At 44.6% G+C, this 21,240-nt stretch overlaps 1 protein-coding gene across 2 annotated transcripts in view; it reads right to left on the reverse strand.

Annotated features, from left to right (window-relative positions):
* LYST (lysosomal trafficking regulator) overlaps positions 1 to 21,240 on the reverse strand; it is a 3,192,287-nt gene that overhangs the window by 2,187,627 nt on the left and 983,420 nt on the right. For both annotated transcript variants that reach the window (XM_078648813.1, XM_078648812.1), the window contains one exon: positions 4,181 to 4,426. In XM_078648813.1, coding sequence (XP_078504939.1) covers positions 4,181 to 4,426 — 246 coding nt within the window. The remainder of the gene's footprint in view (positions 1 to 4,180; positions 4,427 to 21,240) is intronic.

Genomic DNA, 21,240 nt, shown 5'->3' on the forward strand with positions numbered 1-21,240 from the left:
TTAGTAAGAGTAGCTGGTGCTTTACAAGGGATGATACCGTTAGGATCTACAGACACTACAGTTTTGGATTGCTGAGGTTGTGTCTGGTTTTTCTTAGCACCCTTTTCTTCAAAACTAGTAGTAGTATTACCACCAGTAGCAACGGGTTGTTTGCTATTATCTACAAGGCTCTCCAGTAAAGTGGTGTTTTTAGATGTTAAAAACTCTAGTTGATCTAATTTTAGGTTGATGATTTGGGTTTTTACCATAAGGGGATTCAGCAGGCTTTTTCCCAGCTTCTCAAGGCTGGCCGTAAGATCCTTATCTTCTCTATGGGTTGCTTTTTTATCTAAGTTCGAGATACTTTTTTCAATGCCCGAGAGCTGGGATCCTATCTGTGAAAGTCTCATTTCAAAGGGAGTTAAGAGCTTTTTGAGTGTTTCCCATACCACAGTCAAGAATTCTACGTCTTTCCCTTTTATGACGCAGAGTGGCACCCCACTAGTTTCATTCTCTATTGTGAGATTATTAATCTCATGGGTTACTACCAGTGATTCTTGGCTGGGTTCTGGTCTTAGTTCAGAAGGCTGTGTGTTGTTCCTTAGGGGTGGATCTAGGGGTAGAAAAAAATGTGCCTTGATGGATAACTGTGCCTTCGCAATCTTAGCCTTTTTTCTAGCATATGCTGTTAAATTATTGCGCTTCCTTTTATTGTGTGGCCCTCGTTGTTTAATAGTAAAATTTCCCCCACACGGTTCTATAGAATTGGGTCTTTGCGCCATTCCCAGGGGGCCACCCTCACCCTCCTTCTCTTCCCCATCTCCCCCGACCATAGAAGAATTTAGGGAATTGGATGATACTAATGGTGATCCCCCCTTTGGTATGGATGGAGTGGGTACTGATGGCTGGTGAATGTCTGCCTCGATTACCATCAGGGTAGGAGGTGGACCAGTTGAACGATCAGGAGTTTTAGCGAAGGCTATGGACCCTAGGGAAGATTTTTTGGCCGGTGCTAACTCCTGTGACAATCTCCTTGCGGCATCTAGTTCAATAGAGACTGGATGCTGCATTTTAGCAATCTCTGTATCAATGGCTGTGTGGGTCCTGGTTATAAAGTCATCTAGGGTACCATTTTTCAATTTGGACTTAGCTGCCCTCTCTTTGTACTCACGGAATGACATGTTGACTAATCAACAAAACGAACTGGTAGTGCAGATATTTCCCAAGGGTTAGGGCCAAAGAGAGTGGCCCAGTCCAGTCTCTCCCAGCCTCTAACGGCCTCAAACGGCCCGCTCTTTGCCCCGGTCGCTCCCGCGCGCTACCGCGCAGCGGTTGCTCCACCCTCTTAAATAGGGTTAGGACAGGGCAGTGGGCGTGGCCGGCAGGGAGAGCGTCCACAGGTGGAACACACAGGGACTCCTGGGCAATGGAGTCCCTGCTAGACTGCTCGCAGCACTGCCGGTGCGCTAGGGGTTCAAGGGTGACCAGTCCGCCTCCTAACGCCCCACGGTGGTTGCAGACGCAGTGGGACCCGCGCAGCGGGTCCGGCAAGCTGTAGGGATCTCCCACGATGACAGGCAGCAGGGATAAGAGTGCCTCCAACCAGGTCCGTAAAGAAAAGTTTCCCGCTGGATAGCGGAAAAGGAGCAATTTTATCCAATGTCAGTGGGCGTGGCCGGCAGGGAGAGCGTCCACAGGTGGAACACGCAGGGACTCCTGGGCAATGGAGTCCCTGCTAGACTGCTCGCAGCCCTGCCGGTGCGCTAGGGGTTCAAGGGTGACCAGTCCGCCTCCTAACGCCCCACGGTGGTTGCAGACGCAGCGGGACCCGCGCAGCGGGTCCGGCAAGCTGTAGGGATCTCCCACGACGACAGGCAGCAGGGATAAGAGTGCCTCCAACCAGGTCCGTAAAGAAAAGTTTCCCGCTTGATAGCGGAAAAGGAGCAGTTTTATCCAATGTCAGTGGGCGTGGCCGGCAGGGAGAGCGTCCACAGGTGGAACACGCAGGGACTCCTGGGCAATGGAGTCGCTGCTAGACTGCTCGCAGCCCTGCCGGTGCGCTAGGGGTTCAAGGGTGACCAGTCCGCCTCCTAACGCCCCACAGTGGTTGCAGACGCAGCGGGACCCGCGCAGCGGGTCCGGCAAGCTGTAGGGATCTCCCACGACGACAGGCAGCAGGGATAAGAGTGCCTCCAACCAGGTCCGTAAAGAAAAGTTTCCAGTAGTCTCGTTTGCAGGGTGAAAATATTTTCAATAGTAAAACTATGAAATGCAACCATGAATCACCACCTTTAACCGTGAGGTACCAAGCTATCATTCTGAATTACTGGTCATACATAATTTGTAATAGGCAGTATCAGACGTATCAGGCAGCACATTTCTGATCCCAGCTCCAAACGCTGGCATTGAGGCAGCATAAAGTGTAATACCCAACCTAACAATCTGTTTACAATACTTAAGCATAACAGAACTTTGTATTCTGAACTCACTTGAAAGGATTGTGAAATTAGTTTGAATTGCAGGTGCATATTGGGGACAAATGGTATCTTCACCATACTTTTCTCAGTTCTAGATTTGTGCCCAACTCTCCTAAGCACCAAATTATCACACCAATCTTACAAAAGCAACAGAAACGTAAATTTTGCTCAACTAATATCCCTTCTACAACCTTGCCTTTTGCAGCAAGATCATGGAAGGAGAGATGATTAAGCAAATACAGGGGTATGTTGAACTAAACTACATACTATATGACTATCAGTATGGATTTAAACCTTCGAGTAGTTGACAATCAGCCCTAACTAAAATAATGGAAAAGCTTCTCCTTTCCCTGGACAAATATGAATCCACAGCACATATACCCTTTACCTCTCTGTCGCCTACACACTGGACTACAAAATACGTCTGAAAAGACTGGAACAGTATGCAGGCATGCTATGCATGTCCCAGGTACCTTGTAGTGTTGACTTCCCTTCCCTCTCTTGCCTAATATTTAATATCTACGTGTCCCCTGCCACTGCAGCTCGAACAATACGGCATGCACTCCCAAATGAATACATACAGATCAAATGTAAATTCACGTGTCTAAATTAAATTAAATATTCCCACCATCACCTCATGCTTGGACTGTATGCTACACGGGATGTAAGCAAGTCACCTCTGCATGAACAGCACCAATATTGAGATCCTCATTCAGAGGGAAATTAGCTTGCCCCATCACCCTTTGACTGACCCAAACATCTGGGAACTCCTACCTAAACCACCTTTAAAGCCAGGAACCTTGTGGATACACTTTGATTCCGAACTTGCATTTAACCACCAAGTCAACATTGTGATCAAGGGCCTCAATCTCAAGCTATTTAGTAGGCAACAATATCTCACTATATCAATCACCGAACAGAGCTGCCTACTGCCCAGGGGCAAGACATGCCTGTACTACTGTCTGCAATAGTTTTCTAAAGAAACTTAACACCTGGCTACAAAACCCGGAAGCCAGACTCTGCCTAAACCTCTGAAAACACATTCAAAAGTGCACCTTGAAAGTTCCTAATTAACTCCCTGAAGAAACAGGATCAAATTGAAAGTTACCTGCACCATCCAGAAATCTCCTCGGGCAAAAACATGAATACCTGCAAACAATGGCTCAATAATACACCCCAGGTAGTAGCCTTCAGTTATCATCCACTTACTTGATCCACTAACCTATAATCAAATGGGCAAATTATGAGGCAGGCCTCTGAGGTACAACATCAAGTCTACAGTTAGGTCTGAGTGCAACCAACTATGGTACAGGAAAGTCCTGTTCACTGAAGGATTAGAACTTGCTTTTTAAGTGAACTCCTTGTTTTCTAATCAAACACCCCACAGTCAGAAGATGCAATTGAGGAATACTAAACATGGGCCCCATTATTTCAACTGGACTCAGCTCTCCCCTTTCTCTGCCTATAACAAAACTAAATGTTGTCACCTCCTCTAGCATTCTGAAGCAACCAAAGTTTTTGTTTTTGGCATAGTCCAAGAGGTCCAATGATAGGCTAAGAGCCCTGTAGAAAATGCGTAATCTTTTCACTAGCTAGAAGCTTTTTTGTAAGACCAGCGTGCTTTCCACTGTAGATTACATGCAAGTTAACATAAGTGAACTAAATTACAGTCATCAGACTTGTGGTAAGTTTTTAAACAAAGATGAGATACAAAAAAATCTTACCCTGGCAAAAAGAAATACAAATGCACCACATCCACCAATCTCATGCAGAACACTCTGTAGACCTCTGTGCTGAACAGCATGAAGATTCTCCAAGAGGTGGGAGTCTGGAAAATTGCTCAGTGCCGCTTTCACAGTAAAAGGCCTTTGAGAGGGCACAGTTTTCACTAGTCCTTTCAATTTAAGAACAGGCTCATATATGGTATACTGAGCAGGACAGCCAGGAGTGTACAGAAGAGCAAGGTTTTCCTACAATAAGAAAAAACACTATTGAAATAAATGCCAATTGTCACAACATTCTTTTGATAACATATTACAAAATCATGTCAAGACAATCATGTACTGGCCATCTTTCATGTCAGACAATGTTTTAAATGGGTAGAGAATGTCCAAATATGTTCCTATACTTTTTTTTTTTTAAATCAGCGTTTTTTCAATATGCCAGAGTTGTTGCATTAAATGTGTCTAGATGATCTTGCTTTTTCACAAAAGTGGCAAATTTACAAGAAATGTAATAGAGGGGGGTACATGCACACCAAATATTCAAAAATAGTTTTCAATAAATTAAAAAGTTCTGTGCGCAACTGTAGTATCGCTCACTTGTCCACGAGCATGTTAGTCAATCATGAAAAGTATCTCCCTAGGGAAGAATTTCACTCAGTGCACAGCTTTTTTTCTTCAGATGAGTGGAGGCATCTCATTCAAAACGCTTCAAACCATGTGTAATCAGTACATTTAATTTATTAAATTTATTCTTTATTCCTCATAAATTCTTTACTGGATGAGTAAACTTCATGTTAGTTCCATAAAACAAAACTGTTTTGCATATTATGCATTAAAGTTAGGGTCCAATTGATCAAACCCAATGCATTACGGGCTCAATGGGCCCTTCGTCAGGGGAACTAGTAATAATCTGTAAAGGTGAAGCTCGAAAAAAGGCTGGGTTACCATCAGTGGATAAACCAAAAATGTATCTTAATCACTGTGTTAAATTATTATACCGGACAAAAGGAGAAATTAGCCAGCGCCTTCACGCAAGCACGCTGATCAAATATCATCGCATTCCATGTAGATTACGGATTGCACTGAAACCGTCACTATGCAAAAACAACCCAAGACTCATAGAAAGATGGTACGCGATCCTGAATAAGTGCTTCCTTGATCTAATCCTGCTTATCGTAGAAGAACTCACAAAACTGATTGAGGATCTCAGTGGGGAAATTGATCAATTAAAACAAGAACTGTCTACAAAAATGTCAGCCGAACAGTGGTTAGAAGCACTAAAAGATATCAATGAGCAATTGGAGAAACACACACAGGAGATTATTGTATGGAAGATCAGAAAATATAAATGTGATATCAGACTATAAACTTGGAGAGGTCTACACTTGGTCTGAAGAACATGCTAAACGCAAGCAAAACAAACCATCCTGCAAAACAAACCATCATACGAAACCTCGGATACGGATACTCCCTCATCTGACAGCGATACACCAACGAGAAGGGAGAGGGGTGCTACTCTAACATCAACAACTCAAATCACAGTAGCCTCCACCAGCCCACAAGGATCTTTTTTAGGACATGGCCCACTACAAAACGAAGCACCAAGAGGGGCAAGCGTAAGTCAGAAGCCCAGCGATGCTCCAACATCAAAGACGCAAATCACCAGGAGTGAAAAAACAAACGAGGAAGACTTGGTTATTAATATTTCTTCATATCTGCTTAACAACTTAGAAAAAGAGGTTCTAAGAAAAGGCACTTCATTCGTTCCAACATATCACACTAACCCTTTTGTAGTGCAGTTCCTATATTCCCAATAGGCTCTGCGCATTGGAATAGTATATCCTATAGATTAGACGTAGGACTGAGGTCGACTAGGTCTCTATCGAATATATTAAACTTAATTGTGAGTGCCAGCTAGCTCAGAGGTCACTAGAAACTTTCTCGAATTCACAAGAAGAGATTAGTTTCTGACAACCGCAAAAACATGACCCCTTTGTTTCCCAAGAATAAGAAATATATCTCTAGAGTCGTGGAAACAATAGATACGTATTTCACTCAGTCAATCGTGCATGCTTCGTTTCTACAGAGGTGCAGAGAAATAGAGAGACGGGCGTTTTCAATAAAAATGTTTATTGAACAGTCTTCTTTCTCATGCAAAAGAAATGAACTGCTACAATCGTAATGCAGGCTGCAAAGTATAATGCGTACAGCGAGAACAATATTATAAAATAATACTGTAGGAGCATTGTGTGGTTTCTAAGCCATATAAATACATACATAAATAACAATGACTAAAATACTCAACTGGTGTTTCTAAAATACGCCAACCCCAATGTACCTAACCTAAGTCTAGTACGCGGGAAGAAGTAAGTATTGTGTAGCATAGGTTTAGTTTTCTTTGCCAAGAATCTATCCAAGATTTCTCTTAGGTTCTGATCAACTCCAAAACTTAATTAGGAATGAAGGATGTCTGGTATCTCTGTCTCGGGACTCGATTTCCCAACACCCCGCAAGGGGAGCTTGGAAACACTGGAGCTGGATTATCAGCGAGAGAAAGGCAGCCTCTTGCTCTGTGTGTCAGCTGGAGGGTCGGCTTCCTTCGGCACTTTCTGTAGCGAGCTGCGTCGGGCAAGTAGATAGTCGAACTGCTCCGAACCACTGTGTCTTGCTAGAGCAAGTGAAGGCATATTTATATCTTGAAAGTGTCTAGTTTGACATAAAGTCAGGCATGATAACGTCAGGAAAGAACTCCTAGGGAATAGTAGTTCTTTGTAAAGTACATGATTTCTTGGACAAATCAATATTCAAGCAAGGGGAAGGTCCCTTACTGCTTAAGCCGATTTTCCAAGAAATCGTTGTGACGTTTGGTCCGGGTGGAAGTAGACATGCCTGTATTTGGTCTGCATGTGCTATGTCTAAATAAGGTCTTGATTTCTATGCCTATGCCTATATTAGGTACTGTGAATTGTACCTATATAAGGGCATAAATTGGGAAAATTCACTCTGAGCCTAAAAAGCAAAACACAACACCCACTCCACTTTATTATGTACGACATTACTAAGTTCTAAACACATTAAAATATATCCGAACATGATGTGTTAAAAAACCCACTCAAAATACATAAAAAAAGCAATTGAAGTGGTTGTACATGAAAGAGCATTTGTGCTGTACGCATTTAAAGCAATGTTTCATTCAAAGCATATGGATGACATTTGAAAATGCTATCCGAATGAATCACGAAAATACATTCATGAAATGGCTCTTAAATACAGAAGAAAAGGTTGAGACCATTGCATAGCAGAATATATAAGCTGTGTGAATGTGGACAAGGTCCAATATTGTCTTTTGGAAGTTTATTCAAAGAATTCTAGTTCTCTATGAATAGTTCTACTTTAAGCAGATTAGTTTGTGCCCAAAAAATAAAATTCAATTTTGGAAAAAAGTCAAATCATAGAAAAAATAAGAGTTCCAAAGTTAGAAGTTTGTTTTGGAAAGTGAAGGTCGAATTCATAGTCTCGTAGAACACTGTGTGCGAACTTCAAAAGTCAGTGTCATTGGTAGGAGAAAACATAAAATCTTCTAAGCTGGTAAAGAATTTGTCTACTACTGTAGGTGAAAGTTGGACTACCTCGTTAAGTAGATCAATAGCACATAGATGAGAAGCATCGCCGTCAGCATCAGCCGCATTAGCAATGTTCGAAGTAGATGGTACCTGTGTGCCTGTTGCTCCACGTATCTCAGTGTCTGCATTGTGCGTCTGTGAGATCTCAACGAATGCAGTCATCAGGATTGGTAGCGGCTGGGGACAACACAGTGCATGATACGTTACTGGTCCAACAAAGTATCAACTTCCGTTGGCGGGACTGATGGGAGTGTCGGACAGATGTCTAGCACACATTCTTCTCCACATAGCAGGCATCGTAGAACAGGTAAGATGCAATCTTGCCAGATTGGTCGAAATGATAGGAACCACGTGGTATTCAAATCTCTTAAACAAGTTAGTATCTGTATCATACGCTCACGACACTTCATTGCCAGGAGGGTGTTCTCCAAGGTGATCTGGGTGTCGATGGTGGGTTGGCTTGCCATATCGGAGCAGAAGGAGCAAAAATAGTATCCCTGCTACGAGTCCCAAAAGGAGAGGCAGTCCGCCGAACACAGAATGCACGAAGTTTGGAAAAATGCCTAGGACTACTTCAAAGGATGCTAACAGTTCCGAAAAAACTGTCTTAAATACATGTACAATACCACTCGTATCAGACATGTTTAAGATACGACCTAACATTTCTGAGAAATGTATAGGGCAATTTGTTGATAAAAGGGCATGTATCTATGCAGAAGTCCTTGCAACTTGCAGATCATACCTTTCTTTAGACGAGGTCAGTGGCACTTTTTTTGTAAAATAATGGCTTTCATTCTGTTTAAAGTATCAATTCGTATAGAAGAGATGTTCAGTGAAGGCCATAACGGCGACTCCGGGTCTGTCTTGGTTTTAGGAAACAATACTTGCATACAGTAAGTGACCCTGGCTGACATGCTTACGAGATAGGGTATTCCTGGCAACATGCCACAGCAGCCGTGGTCGTTCAACATAATGTAACTTCCATTAGAAAGTTGCCTAAAAATTGGATCCATCCCTGCAGCTGGGGAACCTTGCAGGTGGCAGGATAAGTGGTTCGAGGAACCATTACAGGCCCCGTGTAAATTAATACCCTGACATAAAAGTGTACCGCTTAGTGTGTTTTCACAATTTGTACCACTAAGAAACACTTCCTTTTCCCCACTCCAACATCTGTGTGTATAAGGTAAATCCCAGGATGTCTTGATGTATTCTTTACCAAACCTTTCATATACGCCTGCTGGTATATGTTTCAAACAATACTGAAAATGGAAAATAGTGACAGGCAGAGTGATTGTACCGTGTATTATCCATTCTGTCGCTGCTTTCTCAGAAACAGTTAATGCCAATCTTTCCAGTTTTTCAATGCTCAGCACCGTATAGTCTGCTCCTCTTCGTGCCAAAGTGATTTGTTTATCTGTAAGGTTAAATTCAGAAAACAGTGACGTGGTGTTGATTAGACACCATGGCACATAGCCAGAATGAGGGTTTTGTAACGTCCAGCCCAAAAGCATTATAGAACGTAATTGTGACTGGCCATGTTGTAACATGACCAAGTCCTGTTCCATTATGTCTATGGCAGAGTATACTATGCTGTCCCAAGAATATATTCTGGATGACAGAGTCGTTAACCAATTGACAACTACAGTGAGAGATTTCTCTAAATTAATACAGTCAATTTCTTGTATTCGTTCTGCAGTCTCTGCTTGCGTTGCTTTCCAAGCTTCAGAATAAATGGCATAGATACCGGCGTATATAAAACATTTATAACGCGGTTTCATAGGTCCTTTTAAGAAGTCCCTTAAATCAACGCCATCTTGAAGTAAAGATAAGTGTTGTTTCACTTCTTTTAGTGTAGATTTTTGTAGCCACTCAAGGCACAGTTTCCCTACACTGTATGATGTTACTATCCCTGGATGTTGTCTCTGGACATATCTTGGATCTGGCCTAGTGAATGTGAACCCTTGTGTCTTATTCAGGAATCTATCTTGACAGTTGTTTGTGTCTGTGGTCCAGAATAACCATGTTTTCCAATCAGGATCTGTTCTGTTATTAAGTAAATTAGTTTTACATCAACCACCCCATCTGAAGTGTTCTTACTATCAGGTGTAGGTGTAGGTATGGACGGTTTGTTTAAATCTTTTATCTTAGCTAAGCCAAGACAAGATGTCTGTTGAACAGTGTCATTTAAAACATTATTTGTTCAGGGATGATGCAGGCTCTAAATAAAGCTTCTAGTCCCTGTACCAGCCAGTCCTTTGTGCCCTAGACAGTTTTTGTCTCAATTTTGTATTTCCAAAAGTCAAAACCTAAAGTAGACAATTGAGCATAAAAGGCCGCAGAATAAATTTGCTTCGTATTTGTCAGCATACTTTTAAGTCCTGTCTTATTTGTATTTTTAAAATAAAATGTTTGCGGATTTGAAACATTAAAACCTGAAAAGTATGGAAATATGTCATAAAATGATTTTCGAGCAACCCTTTGGTGGCGTTGGACAATGTTCCCATTGATTATAAGTATAAACATTTCTAGGATTTGCAGATTTGTGCAAAAAATTATGACCATAGTGATTAAAACAATACATTTGTTCATAGTCTGATGAACCTTCTAAGTATTCATGATTTGTAAATTTTGCAGACATTTCTAAGTCTGACATCATAATATTAACAGTCTCAAAGTCCCAATCATCAAAAAAGGTACTAGATGAAACAAGGTCACTCAAGGAAACCTTGAATTGGTGTAGAACCTTCAAAAGTTCTGCAGGACCAAAGATGTCATAATCAGTTCTGTCCCAAGCTATACCACCAGGTATAGGAATGGCTGTGATGTTCACTGATGACAAGTCTCTTTGTTCACGATGAGATGATTTGTGTGGTTTGAGGAGTAAGTTGATGATCTTACTTGCTGTGTTCTTTTTAGCATATCTTCCATTTATCAGCATTCCCAAAGTTATTACAAGAGTCAACCAAAGTAGAAGAAAAAGTACACCAAACACAATACAAAGTTCAACCCATGATGAAACCAGATAAGTCTTTTCCAGTTGATGAAAAAGTTCTGTAGCTTGTTCTTTGAAAGTTCTTTTAGCTGGCGTTGTTTCAGGCTCGCTGGGATCCTCGGAAAACGTATCAAAATTAATGAAATAGCCAGAGCCAGTTCTGTCAATTGTATGGATTGCATCAGGATTAGTTGAAATCGCTGGAACTACTTGATCACTTGTCATATTAGTATAGTCAGAAGCTATATCATTGTAGACAGGCGTTTCTTGACAAATTGTTATTTGGGTCTCAAGAGGCACAAATTCCATGGCTTTGTTGCATAGTCCTTATTGTCGCACTGCGGATTCCTCAAAGGTGATGAGTCTCTCAGTTTGAACCTCTTGGATAGTAGCCAGATTTGGTGGTCTGCTACATCTTTGAATCCACTTGGCCACATGATGTGGTTTTACCAAGTCGATGGACACGAACCTGGTCTCCTTTCTTGCAGCAAGGGGCGGCAGTAACACTGTTCTTGATCCGTGGATTGCTAAGACAGGTACTGGTTGTCTGCAAGAAGGCCCAAATTCCTTCTTGTCCGCGAACTTTTCTCCGACTAGATCCCCAATCTTTGGAATCCAGGCGGGCCTTGCTGGGACGGGTGGTTCTCCTTCAGTGGTTGTTGGCTTCTGCAATGTGTTGCTTTGACTTTTCCTTGTTTCATTTAAGTCCTGCAAAACAGCCAAACGCTCTTTGATATCAAAAGGTTTTTGTTCTACTACTGAAGTGTGACGATCAAGGTCCTGGACAATCATTCTAGTTCCAAAAAGGATTTCATATGGAGTGATTCCCCATAGAGAACTTCTTGGCAGATTGTTAAGACTACGTTGGACACTTATTAGATGTTTGACCCACCCGTCACCCGAGCCTAATACCCTAGCTGTTATAGATTGCTTTATGTCCTGGTTTTTTCTCTCCACTACCGAATTTCCCTCAGGATGGAATGGGCTAGTATACCGCAATGCAACGCCCAGATTGGCCATGGCCTCCTTGTAAACTCGAGAGCTAAACGTAGGACCCTGGTCAGAATGTAGCGTGCCGACTGCGTATGTGCCGATAAAGACTCGGAAATCTTTTATAACAGTACGAGCGTCAGCCGAGCGCTGAGGCCACATCCAAATGAATCTTGAGCATGAATCCACTGCGACCATGATATATTTGTAGTTACCATCCCTCTGTAAGGGACCGCAGAGGTCCAGGTAAACGCATGCTAATGGTTTATCTGAAATTAAAAGGGGCGTCTGTGCAGGACGTTTCACTGTAGAGACTTTGATCTTTTGGCAGATTTCACATTTCAAAACATAGTTTCTGGTGTGTTTCCTCATGCGTGGCCACTAGTATCTCTGTTTTAATAATGACACTGTGGCAGAAACACCTGTGTGTGCAGAGGCGAGCCCTTCATGTGCTGCTAAAATTAGTCCTAATCTATGTTCCATGTTTGGAATTACCCTATCCCACACTCGAGGGATTCGAGCAAAAGGAACATTATTTGCATCAGTTATGTATGAGTATTTGAGTGGAAACCCTTTTGGATGTGTTTTACCACTATCTTTTATTGGAGCTGTAACCGCTTGCATTATTTCGCTGTCTATTTTCATTTTTGAATGGGTGATTGCAGCTATGGAAGCAGTTTGCACAGCTGAATTTGCAGCTTCATCAGCCAATTAATTCCCTGCAACGTGAACGCCATCACGTTGATGACTCAGTGTATGGATTACGTGAGTTTTTTGTAGTTCTTTTTGTAACTGAACTACTTGTTCCCAAAGCAACTTATGCCTGATTGTGCCACCTTTTGCATCCTTGAAACCGTTTTGAATCCAGTTCTGCAAGTACTCATTGTAAGATTGGACGCAATAATAGGAATCGCACACTATGAGTGTGGTGAATTCGTGATCGGTATTTTCAAGCGCCATCTTGAATGCTTGGAGTTCAGCTCACTGAGCTGTACAATCTCCGAGAGATTGCGTTTTTGTGACCATAGGTCGGAATTTGCCATCGCGCCAGCGACCTTTAACGATCGCGCATGCAGCACTAGAAGCTGGTTTACCCCTAATTGGGGGCTGTGCTGATCCGTCTGTATAGATTATACATTCATACTGTTCTAGAGGCAGAATTTCAGGGGGCAGAGGACATTCTTGTTCGTATTGTAGAAATTCTTCTGTTTTCAAGTATGGGTCAAAAACGTATTCAACGTCTGTTGCAGCAAGATAATTGGATGTAAAGCCTTTGCATTCGGAATGCTCGCTTTTGTCACTGCCTCCAAGGCGGGTACAGGAGTAATAACCATAATGCGTTTTCCCTGTGCGAGGGCTCTCTCTTTTTCTACTGCAGTTTGAACCACTGTCAGAATTTTTTCTGTAGAGGTGAATTTCATTTCAGCTTGTGTGTACAAGTGTGATTTATAAGCTATGGGTACTTTCTCTCCTTCATTAAAGGTTAAGTACGTGAATCTACAGCTTCCTGGAATGATTCGGATTACAAGGTTGCGTACGTTTACGCGTGTTTGTAAATGAATTGTTGCTAACATGTCTGTTTGCACTGAACGCAAAATTTCTGTGTGTTTTTGAGTGCAATTAGTTGTTTTGAAATCAGGTTTGATTAATTCGTAGAGAGGTTTAACCCTTTCTGCGTAATTTAGAATGTATGTGCTTCCAAAATTTAGGAAACCTAGAATTGACTAGGTTTTTCAGCGTTTTTGGAGGTTGGAGCAGCGCACACTTTTCTAGAAAGTTGGCTGCCAGGCTTTTGCCTTCACTTGAAAGTTCAAATCCTAAAAATAGGACGTTGAGGTGGGCAATTCTTGATTTCTTAAAATTGAATTTGTACCCTTCAGAGGCAAATCCAAGTATAATGGTATTCACTCTGTTCAAGTGCCTATCCAAGTCATGGTCTGTTAGATAGATGTCATCGACATAAGATAATGCCTCATCATCATACTTTTGTAGTAACTCTGTTACTCTAGCTGAAAATAACCCAGGACTATTCTTGAATCCCTGGGGGAGACAACAGAAGTGACGCTGTGTCCCCATAATTGAGAAAGCGGTCAAGTACCTACTTACTGAAGGAGGAGCTTCGCGCGCATCTGAGATGGCCGCGTGAGCACAGGGCTCCCAAGACCCTCACCGCCTCCCGCATCTATCCTGTATAATATCCTGATTCTGAAGATGGATTATTGAAGGCGCAGCCCAGCTGATGTACTAGCTGCTTTCAGAAATTGATTTGGACTTCGGGTTCCGGAGATACGCCGTCCTGCACTTTTGAGGCCAACCCTGTGGAGCTACCTGGGCCTTGAGTCGCGGCTGTACCCGGGCAGTAATTCAACAACACCGGCTAAAGGGGTCCAGACCACGGCCCAAACTCACTTTCGGTTTCGTTTTTGCTGCCCGGCGTTCCTCCTCACCGAGACAGACACTGGGCGCAACTGGCTCCCGTGCTCATTGCCTGGGCCTGGAGCCGGCGAGGGCCTGGCTGTGATAATACACTGGCTTTTAGCTGCCTTTGCTGATCCCGTGGGTGAATTTTGAGGAGCCATTTGGACCAGATCTCAGGTGCCCCTCCGGGGCACCCAGTCCGCCATGACAGGCAAGCCCGAGGGTGACAAACAGAAAGTCAAGACCACCTTCGGAGGAGGTGCATCCCAAACGAATGTTATGGACCGTTATACCCATCCTAAAGGATCCCCCGGTGGCATACCGAAGGTCCGGGAAGAGGCGACTGATGACCCTACTGTGTCGACGGATCTAACATTAGAAGACATCATGGGTGCCATTACTGGCATCAAGACATCTATCGGCCAGCAATACGAGGTCTTGGCCCTGAAACTAGACACGGTGGCCATCGACGTTAATCTCATCAGAACGGATTTGGCGAAGACAAATGAGAAGGTCAAATCTCTAGATTTGAAGACCTCCAGCCTCACGACGGACATGTCTGACTTGCAAACCGAAGTACGCAACTTGAGGTCAGCCAACAACTTTTTTGCTCGTCTGGAGGATTTTGAGGGCCATGCACGCGCAATAATGTGCGTATTATTGGGGTCCCGGAGAATTCTGGATCGCTGTCCACCAATCTACGTGTCGAGGACCTCATCCTCAATCACCTTGCCCCTAAGGGACTGAGTAAATTCTTCTCGGTGGAGCGCGCACATAGAGTGCCGGGAGGACAAGCGAAGCCAGGTTTCCCCCCGCGGCCGATCATCGCCAGAATTTTTAATTTCAGAGGCCGGGACGCCATTTTGCAGGCTGCGCGGTCGGGTGGTCCTACGCAGTTCGAAAACACCACTGTGAACTTTTATCCGGATTTTTCCCAGTCCGTCCAGAAGCAAAGGATGGGATTTCAGGGGGTGAAAAAGCGCCTCAGGGATATGGACTTGAAGTATGCGATGCTGTTCCCTGCCCGGCTGCGTGGGGAGTATGAGGATCGGACACTCTTTTTTGATCGCCCGGAGGGAGTGAGTGACTGGTTGGATACGTTGCCTGCCCGTCGTGATCGCGAGGACCAAACAGGTGGTGCTGAAGGGGGACTATTGGAACAAGAATGACAATGGCGCCCGAGTCCCTGACAATGAACATACTGGACAGCTGTGGCTTGCTACCTTCTGTGATCGTCTGCTTTTCAGTGCATTCCCGGGGACAGAGGGACCCTTTCCTCCTCTGGGTTTCTTTGTGTAGATTAGTTTTTTGCTAGGGCGACAGGCACACTGCAAGTTGGGATGGCTTTTGAGGCTACGCAGGGGTGCAGGGTGGGGGGAGTTCGTGCTGGGGTATTGTGGGGGGAGGGGGGTAAGTATGTTGGGAATGTTTCATTTTCTTTCTTCTTCAAGGCAACAAGCTATTCTGACTTTGGACTTTGGTGTGGTGCTCGCTGTGAGGTGGGAGACCATCGGGGGTTTGGATGGGGGTAGGGGGTTGAAACTACTGTGCTGGAATGTGAACGGGTTGGGAGACCGTATAAAGAGGGGGGTGGTCTTGCAGATGTTGCGACGCCTTTCCCCCGATGTTGTGCTACTGCAAGAGACTCATTTGATTGGAAATGCTTGCTACGCTCTGAACAGGCGGGGATATCGTCTTGCTGCTCATTCTGGATTCACCTCTAGTTCTAGAGGGGTGGGTATCTTGGTCAGGACTTCTCTTCCCCTGGAAATTGATGACATAGTTCTGGACGCTACGGGGCGATATGTTGCACTCACAGGCAGGTGGGAGGGGAAAACTATCTCACTGATATCGGTATACGTCCCCCCTGGCTTACAAACCACTACATTTGCTGACTTGGGACGGGTTGTTTTGGGACTCCCAAATGGTGTCCTGATACTGGGTGGTGACTTTAATTCAGTTGTTTCCGGGAGAGAGGATCGCTATCCCCCCAGAGACCTCCCGAACGCACAATCTTGGTTGGGTGACTTTTTAGAAGCGTTGGGGCTCCTGGATTGTTGGAGGTTGATGCATCCAGAACAGGCGCAGTACACTTTCCACTCAGGCGCACATGGTAGTCTTTCTAGGTTGGATTATATCCTGATACCGGCGGCCCAGTCCTCGTCCATTGGGGAGATTAGACACCTAGCTCGAGGTATATCAGACCACTCCCCCCTACGGTTTCAAATAAATATGCAGTTAGGCGCTGAAGGGAGGGTGGCCCCGATTAACCCATGGTATCTCCATAACCCCAAAACCTGTACTGAACTGATTAAGTCGTTGGATTTGTACTTTGCAGAAAATGTGGGGTCAGTGTCTTCGCCTGTTTCGTTGTGGGAAGCGTTTAAGACAGTCATCCGGGGACAAGCACTATCGTTAATTAGGTGTGCTAAGAAAAGTAGAAACAAGGCAGTTGTGCATCTTGAGACTGAAATTACTGAATTGGAGCATGCCTTGGAACGAAAGGTCACCCGAGACACGCTTCACGTCCTTAGTCTTAAACAACTCGAATATAAGAATTTGGTTACTGATGCAGCTAAGATGAGTAGTAGGAAACAGCAGGGACGATTGTATGATGTGGGCGACAAGGCGGGGAAATTGATTGCTTGGCTGGATAGAAGGGAGAGGGCAAGCCGTGTGATTCCAGTGATTGAGAGATCTGATGGTGTGCGAGTGACCGACCCGGTTGACATTGTAGAATGCTTTGCAGATTATTTCCGAGGAGTTTATTCTCCGGTATCTGATAGGCCCGAGGAGGATTCTCACTTGTTGCTGAGGGATATCGCGTTGCCTTGTTTGTCTGAGTCTGATAGGGACTGGTTGGATGCTGCACCCTCAGTTGACGAGGTAGCTCTCGTGGTGCGCTCTTCGCTCTGGAAAGGCTCTGTGCCCTAATGGCCTTCCCATCGAACTGTATACGTTGCACCCTGACACGCTAGCGCCATATCTCCGAGATATGTTTTTGGCTGCGCGAGAAGCTGGCTCCCTTCCTCGAGATCAGCGTCTTGCGACCATTGTGGTGATCCACAAGGAGGGGAAGCCACGGGACCGCTGTGCATCCTACAGACCTATCTTGCTCCTAAATGCTGAACCAAAGATTCTTGCCATGCTGCTCGCAAACCGTTTGATAAAAGTGGTCAGTGAGCTGATCCATCCGGATCAGTCGGGCTTCATCCCAAATTGTAACACAGCCTTGAATTTGCGGCGCTTGCATGGTGTTCTCGCGAGGGTGACGTCACTGCGTGAACCGGCCATCTTGGTGTCCCTGGATGCCACGATGGCCTTTGATACAATCGAATGGCCGTATCTTTGTGCCGCACTTGCAAAGTTCGGTTTTGGTGCTGGATTTATTAGTTGGGTAAAACTTCTGTATGAGACACCTCTGGCGCAGGTTGTGGTAAATGGCCGGGTCTCCGAGCCCTTTGTTCTTGGGAGAGGCACGCGGTAAGGTTGCCCTCTGTCTTCGCTTCTCTTTGCCCTCGCCCTGGAACCTCTCGCTGCCTGGCTACGATAGGAGCCCTCAATGAGAGGTATACGCTGGACTCCGAACTTTGAGGACGGCATTTCGTTATATGCGGACGATATTTTGTTGTAACTCACGTCGCCTCAAAAATCGTTAAATGTATTGTTCGACGTGCTTAACTCGTTCCGGAAACACTCCGGCCTCGTTATTAACTGGACCAAGTCTCATATATACGTGCTCGCTGGTGGCGTCCCCCTCCTGCCACGTGGCTGTCCTATCCAGGTGTCGCAAGCTGGTTTTAAATATCTGGGTGTTTTTATAACATTGGACCCCGCGGTCCGTTACGAGCGTAACCTACTTCCCCTGCTTCAACGTTTACGATCGGACGTGGTGAGCTGGCGTAAATTACCGTTGTCTCCACTAGGGCGAGCGGCTCTCTTTAAAATGATGTCCTTGCCGAGGTTTTTATATGCACTCCAGAATATATTTGATGTGATTCCGTCGAGGTACTTCCGAGAGGTAGAATCCTTACAGAGGCAATTGATATGGGGCGGGCATTCGCGTATCGCTCTTCCAAAGTTAACGCTTCCCTGGTATGACGGTGGTATAGCACTTCCGGATATCAAGCAGTATTATTGGGCTTCCCAACTTGCTGCAATTAACCACGGGATGTATGGCCCGGCATTGAATCCAGCGTTTGAAATGGATAGATGGCTGCTACCCGGGGGTGACTATAATAGAGCGCTATATTCCGGATCCTCTCGCTTACAGCTTTCGGGTCCCACGGGGATAGCTGTACGAGTGTGGCATAGTGCGACCGCGGCTATGGGCTGGAGGGACCGATTGACCCGCGCGACTCCGCTCTATGCTTCTGCGAGACTGGGTTGCCTGTGGAGAACGAAAGGATTCGAGAAGTGGGACATGATTGGCATCAGTAAAGTGCGTGATCTCTGGGTTAAAGGCAAGATAAAGACTTTCACAGAACTACAGGCGGAATACAACCTAAGTGATAGGGAATTCTTCCGCTATGCTCAAGTCCACCACGCGTTGCGGTCGGTTTTCCCAGTGGGCTACGACGTTCCGGAATCCTCCCCCCTCGAAGATCGTATATTGGACGGTCATGTGCCGGATAGCACTATTTCTTTGATCTACAAAAAGATGATCAATGATCGCTCGGGCTTGCTCGAACACCTCAGAGCGACCTGGATTGCGGATGGTATTGAATTAGACGACGAGGACTGGCAATCTGCGATCTCCTTTCCCAGGGAGGTCGCAATCCCGGCCTGTCTCCGCCTGGTCCAGCTCAAAATCCTTCATCGGATATATGTTACTGGCCCCCGCCTGATTCATACGGGCTATTCGACAGATGGCCTGTGTAGGCGAGGTTGTGGTCTGCTTGGTACCTTTCTCCACATAATCCGGGAATGTCCTGAGATGGTGCTATTCTGGAACCGTGTACATGAGGTGATGAATGATGTAACAGGTGTTGTGATGTTGCCAGAGGCTTGACGATGTTTGCTGAATGTATGGGGGCCGAATGACTATGATGTGTCTCAGTTACGATGGACGACCCTTGGTTATATGATTGCTAAGAGAGACATTGCACAGCTTTGGGGATCCCAAAGGCCTCCCACTGTGGCGGCCTAGAAAGAGAACATGGACTGGTGCATGTTTAGAGAGAAGACTGTATATGTGGCGAGAGGCAGACCTAGAAAATGGGGGGAAATTTGGTATCCATGGAACTCGTACCGGGGTGATATATGTACCCCCCCTCTTGCAGAGATCTCAAGTCCTTCCCAGTCTCCCTGACCCGACATTCCTGGTACAGCATAGCGTATTTTCTTCTCGATTTGTGTTTCCTGCTTCCTGCCCCCTACTCTGTGTACAACAACTCCTGTATCATATTACTGTGTATCTCCCGTCCTCCTTGAGCACGCGCCCGACTGATGTACTATTGTTGTATTGCCTTGTCTGTTTTTTCTATGTTTCTCTTATTATAATAAAAAGTTACAACAACAAAAAAAGTACCTACTTTCTGGTGCAATGTTTTGACAGAAGAAACCGTTAGAAATATCTAATGTGGTTTTACATTTTTTACGTACAATGTTATTCATTAGTGCTGCACTATGTGCATTTTGTACAGCAAAGGTTGTGCAACAAGAGTTTAAATGTCTGTAATACAAAACTAGACGATATGATTTGTCTGGTTTGGACACAGGAAACAAAGGATTTTTCATTGACGAGGGCATGTTTCAATCACCCCTTGGTGTTCAAGTTGATCTAAGATCTCCCTGACCTGTTCTTTTAGCTTCTTGCTTAACTGGGTACTGCCTTTGGGCAGTTGGTTGAGTTTTTAATTGGATTTTATGGTGAGGGGAATCCTCATCCCATCCTACATGATTTTTGTATAATGCAGGAGCCTGGGCTACAGATCATTTTCTGGCATAGGTATATTTTAAATCAATTAGAATATGATTGGAGAAAGCTGCATAATGATGTCTTCGCCATGTGGGCAAATCCCTGACAAATTCAGGTGGCCATGCTTTTTCAGCTAGAATAACGTCATAACCCTTAGAGAGCTTCTCCCAAAAGAGTGCTCTTATTTTCCTAGTTATAACCCCCTCCATCCGGAGTGTTATTTCATATAACTTGTGGGGTACACTAACCCTGGTATCAGCAGTTTCAACTTGGATGTACTCATTCAAGTCCACTGTCTCCAGATGATCCTTCAAGATCTTGCGAACTAAGTTTACTTCCGCTGCGCCGTCCGGCATTGTCTGAGCCTACTCCCTGTTCTTGAGTTGTGTCCTCAAGATCCTTGGCATGTCTGATTTTTAGACCTGCTACCTACTTTTTGGTGAATTGAGTTTTCTTATTTTTTGGAACGTGTTGATCGTCTTTGGACTTCACGCGTTCTTCTTTTTGTTCTGACCGTCCTCTTCTTTACGATTTCTGTGAGGAAGTCTGAAATGTACCAGAGGAGCGTGTATCAGTATCTTGATATCTTCAAGGTTTTCTCAAATTATCCCTATTCCTGAGGTTATACCTACTTTCAGAGGGCTCCTTTTGAGGAGACCTACCTCGTGATTGAGAACGCTTCTCGCTAGGAGTTTGTTTAGTGTTCTCCCACTTCTTTTTAAGAACAGTGAGAGTGTTTTTAATAAAGACGTTTTCAGGACTTTCAGTTAGTTGGGGTTTAACTGGTTTCCCACCCAAACTATCCCTACCTAGTTCTTTAATTATTCTGGCCAGTTCATACGGTTGCTCAGTTACATCAAATTCTCTTAATTTTTGGCGGATCGCCACGGATGCTGCCTCACCTTTAATATTAGCTAATATTATTGTTGAGACCGGTTTGAAATCTTTCAGTAGTTTCATACCTAGATTTAAAGCAGGCTCTGTCCCGTATTCATTTTGAATCTGTTTCAGGACATCTGGTATTACCGCCATAGACGGAACACCATGTGTTTTTGTGTAGATTGCAGCAAATACTGTACCCCAAGTGTCGCAGTCCTCCAAGTGTGGTGCGATCCCC

Source organism: Lissotriton helveticus, chromosome 6, assembly GCF_964261635.1.
Source record: "Lissotriton helveticus chromosome 6, aLisHel1.1, whole genome shotgun sequence".
NCBI lineage: Eukaryota > Metazoa > Chordata > Amphibia > Caudata > Salamandridae > Lissotriton > Lissotriton helveticus.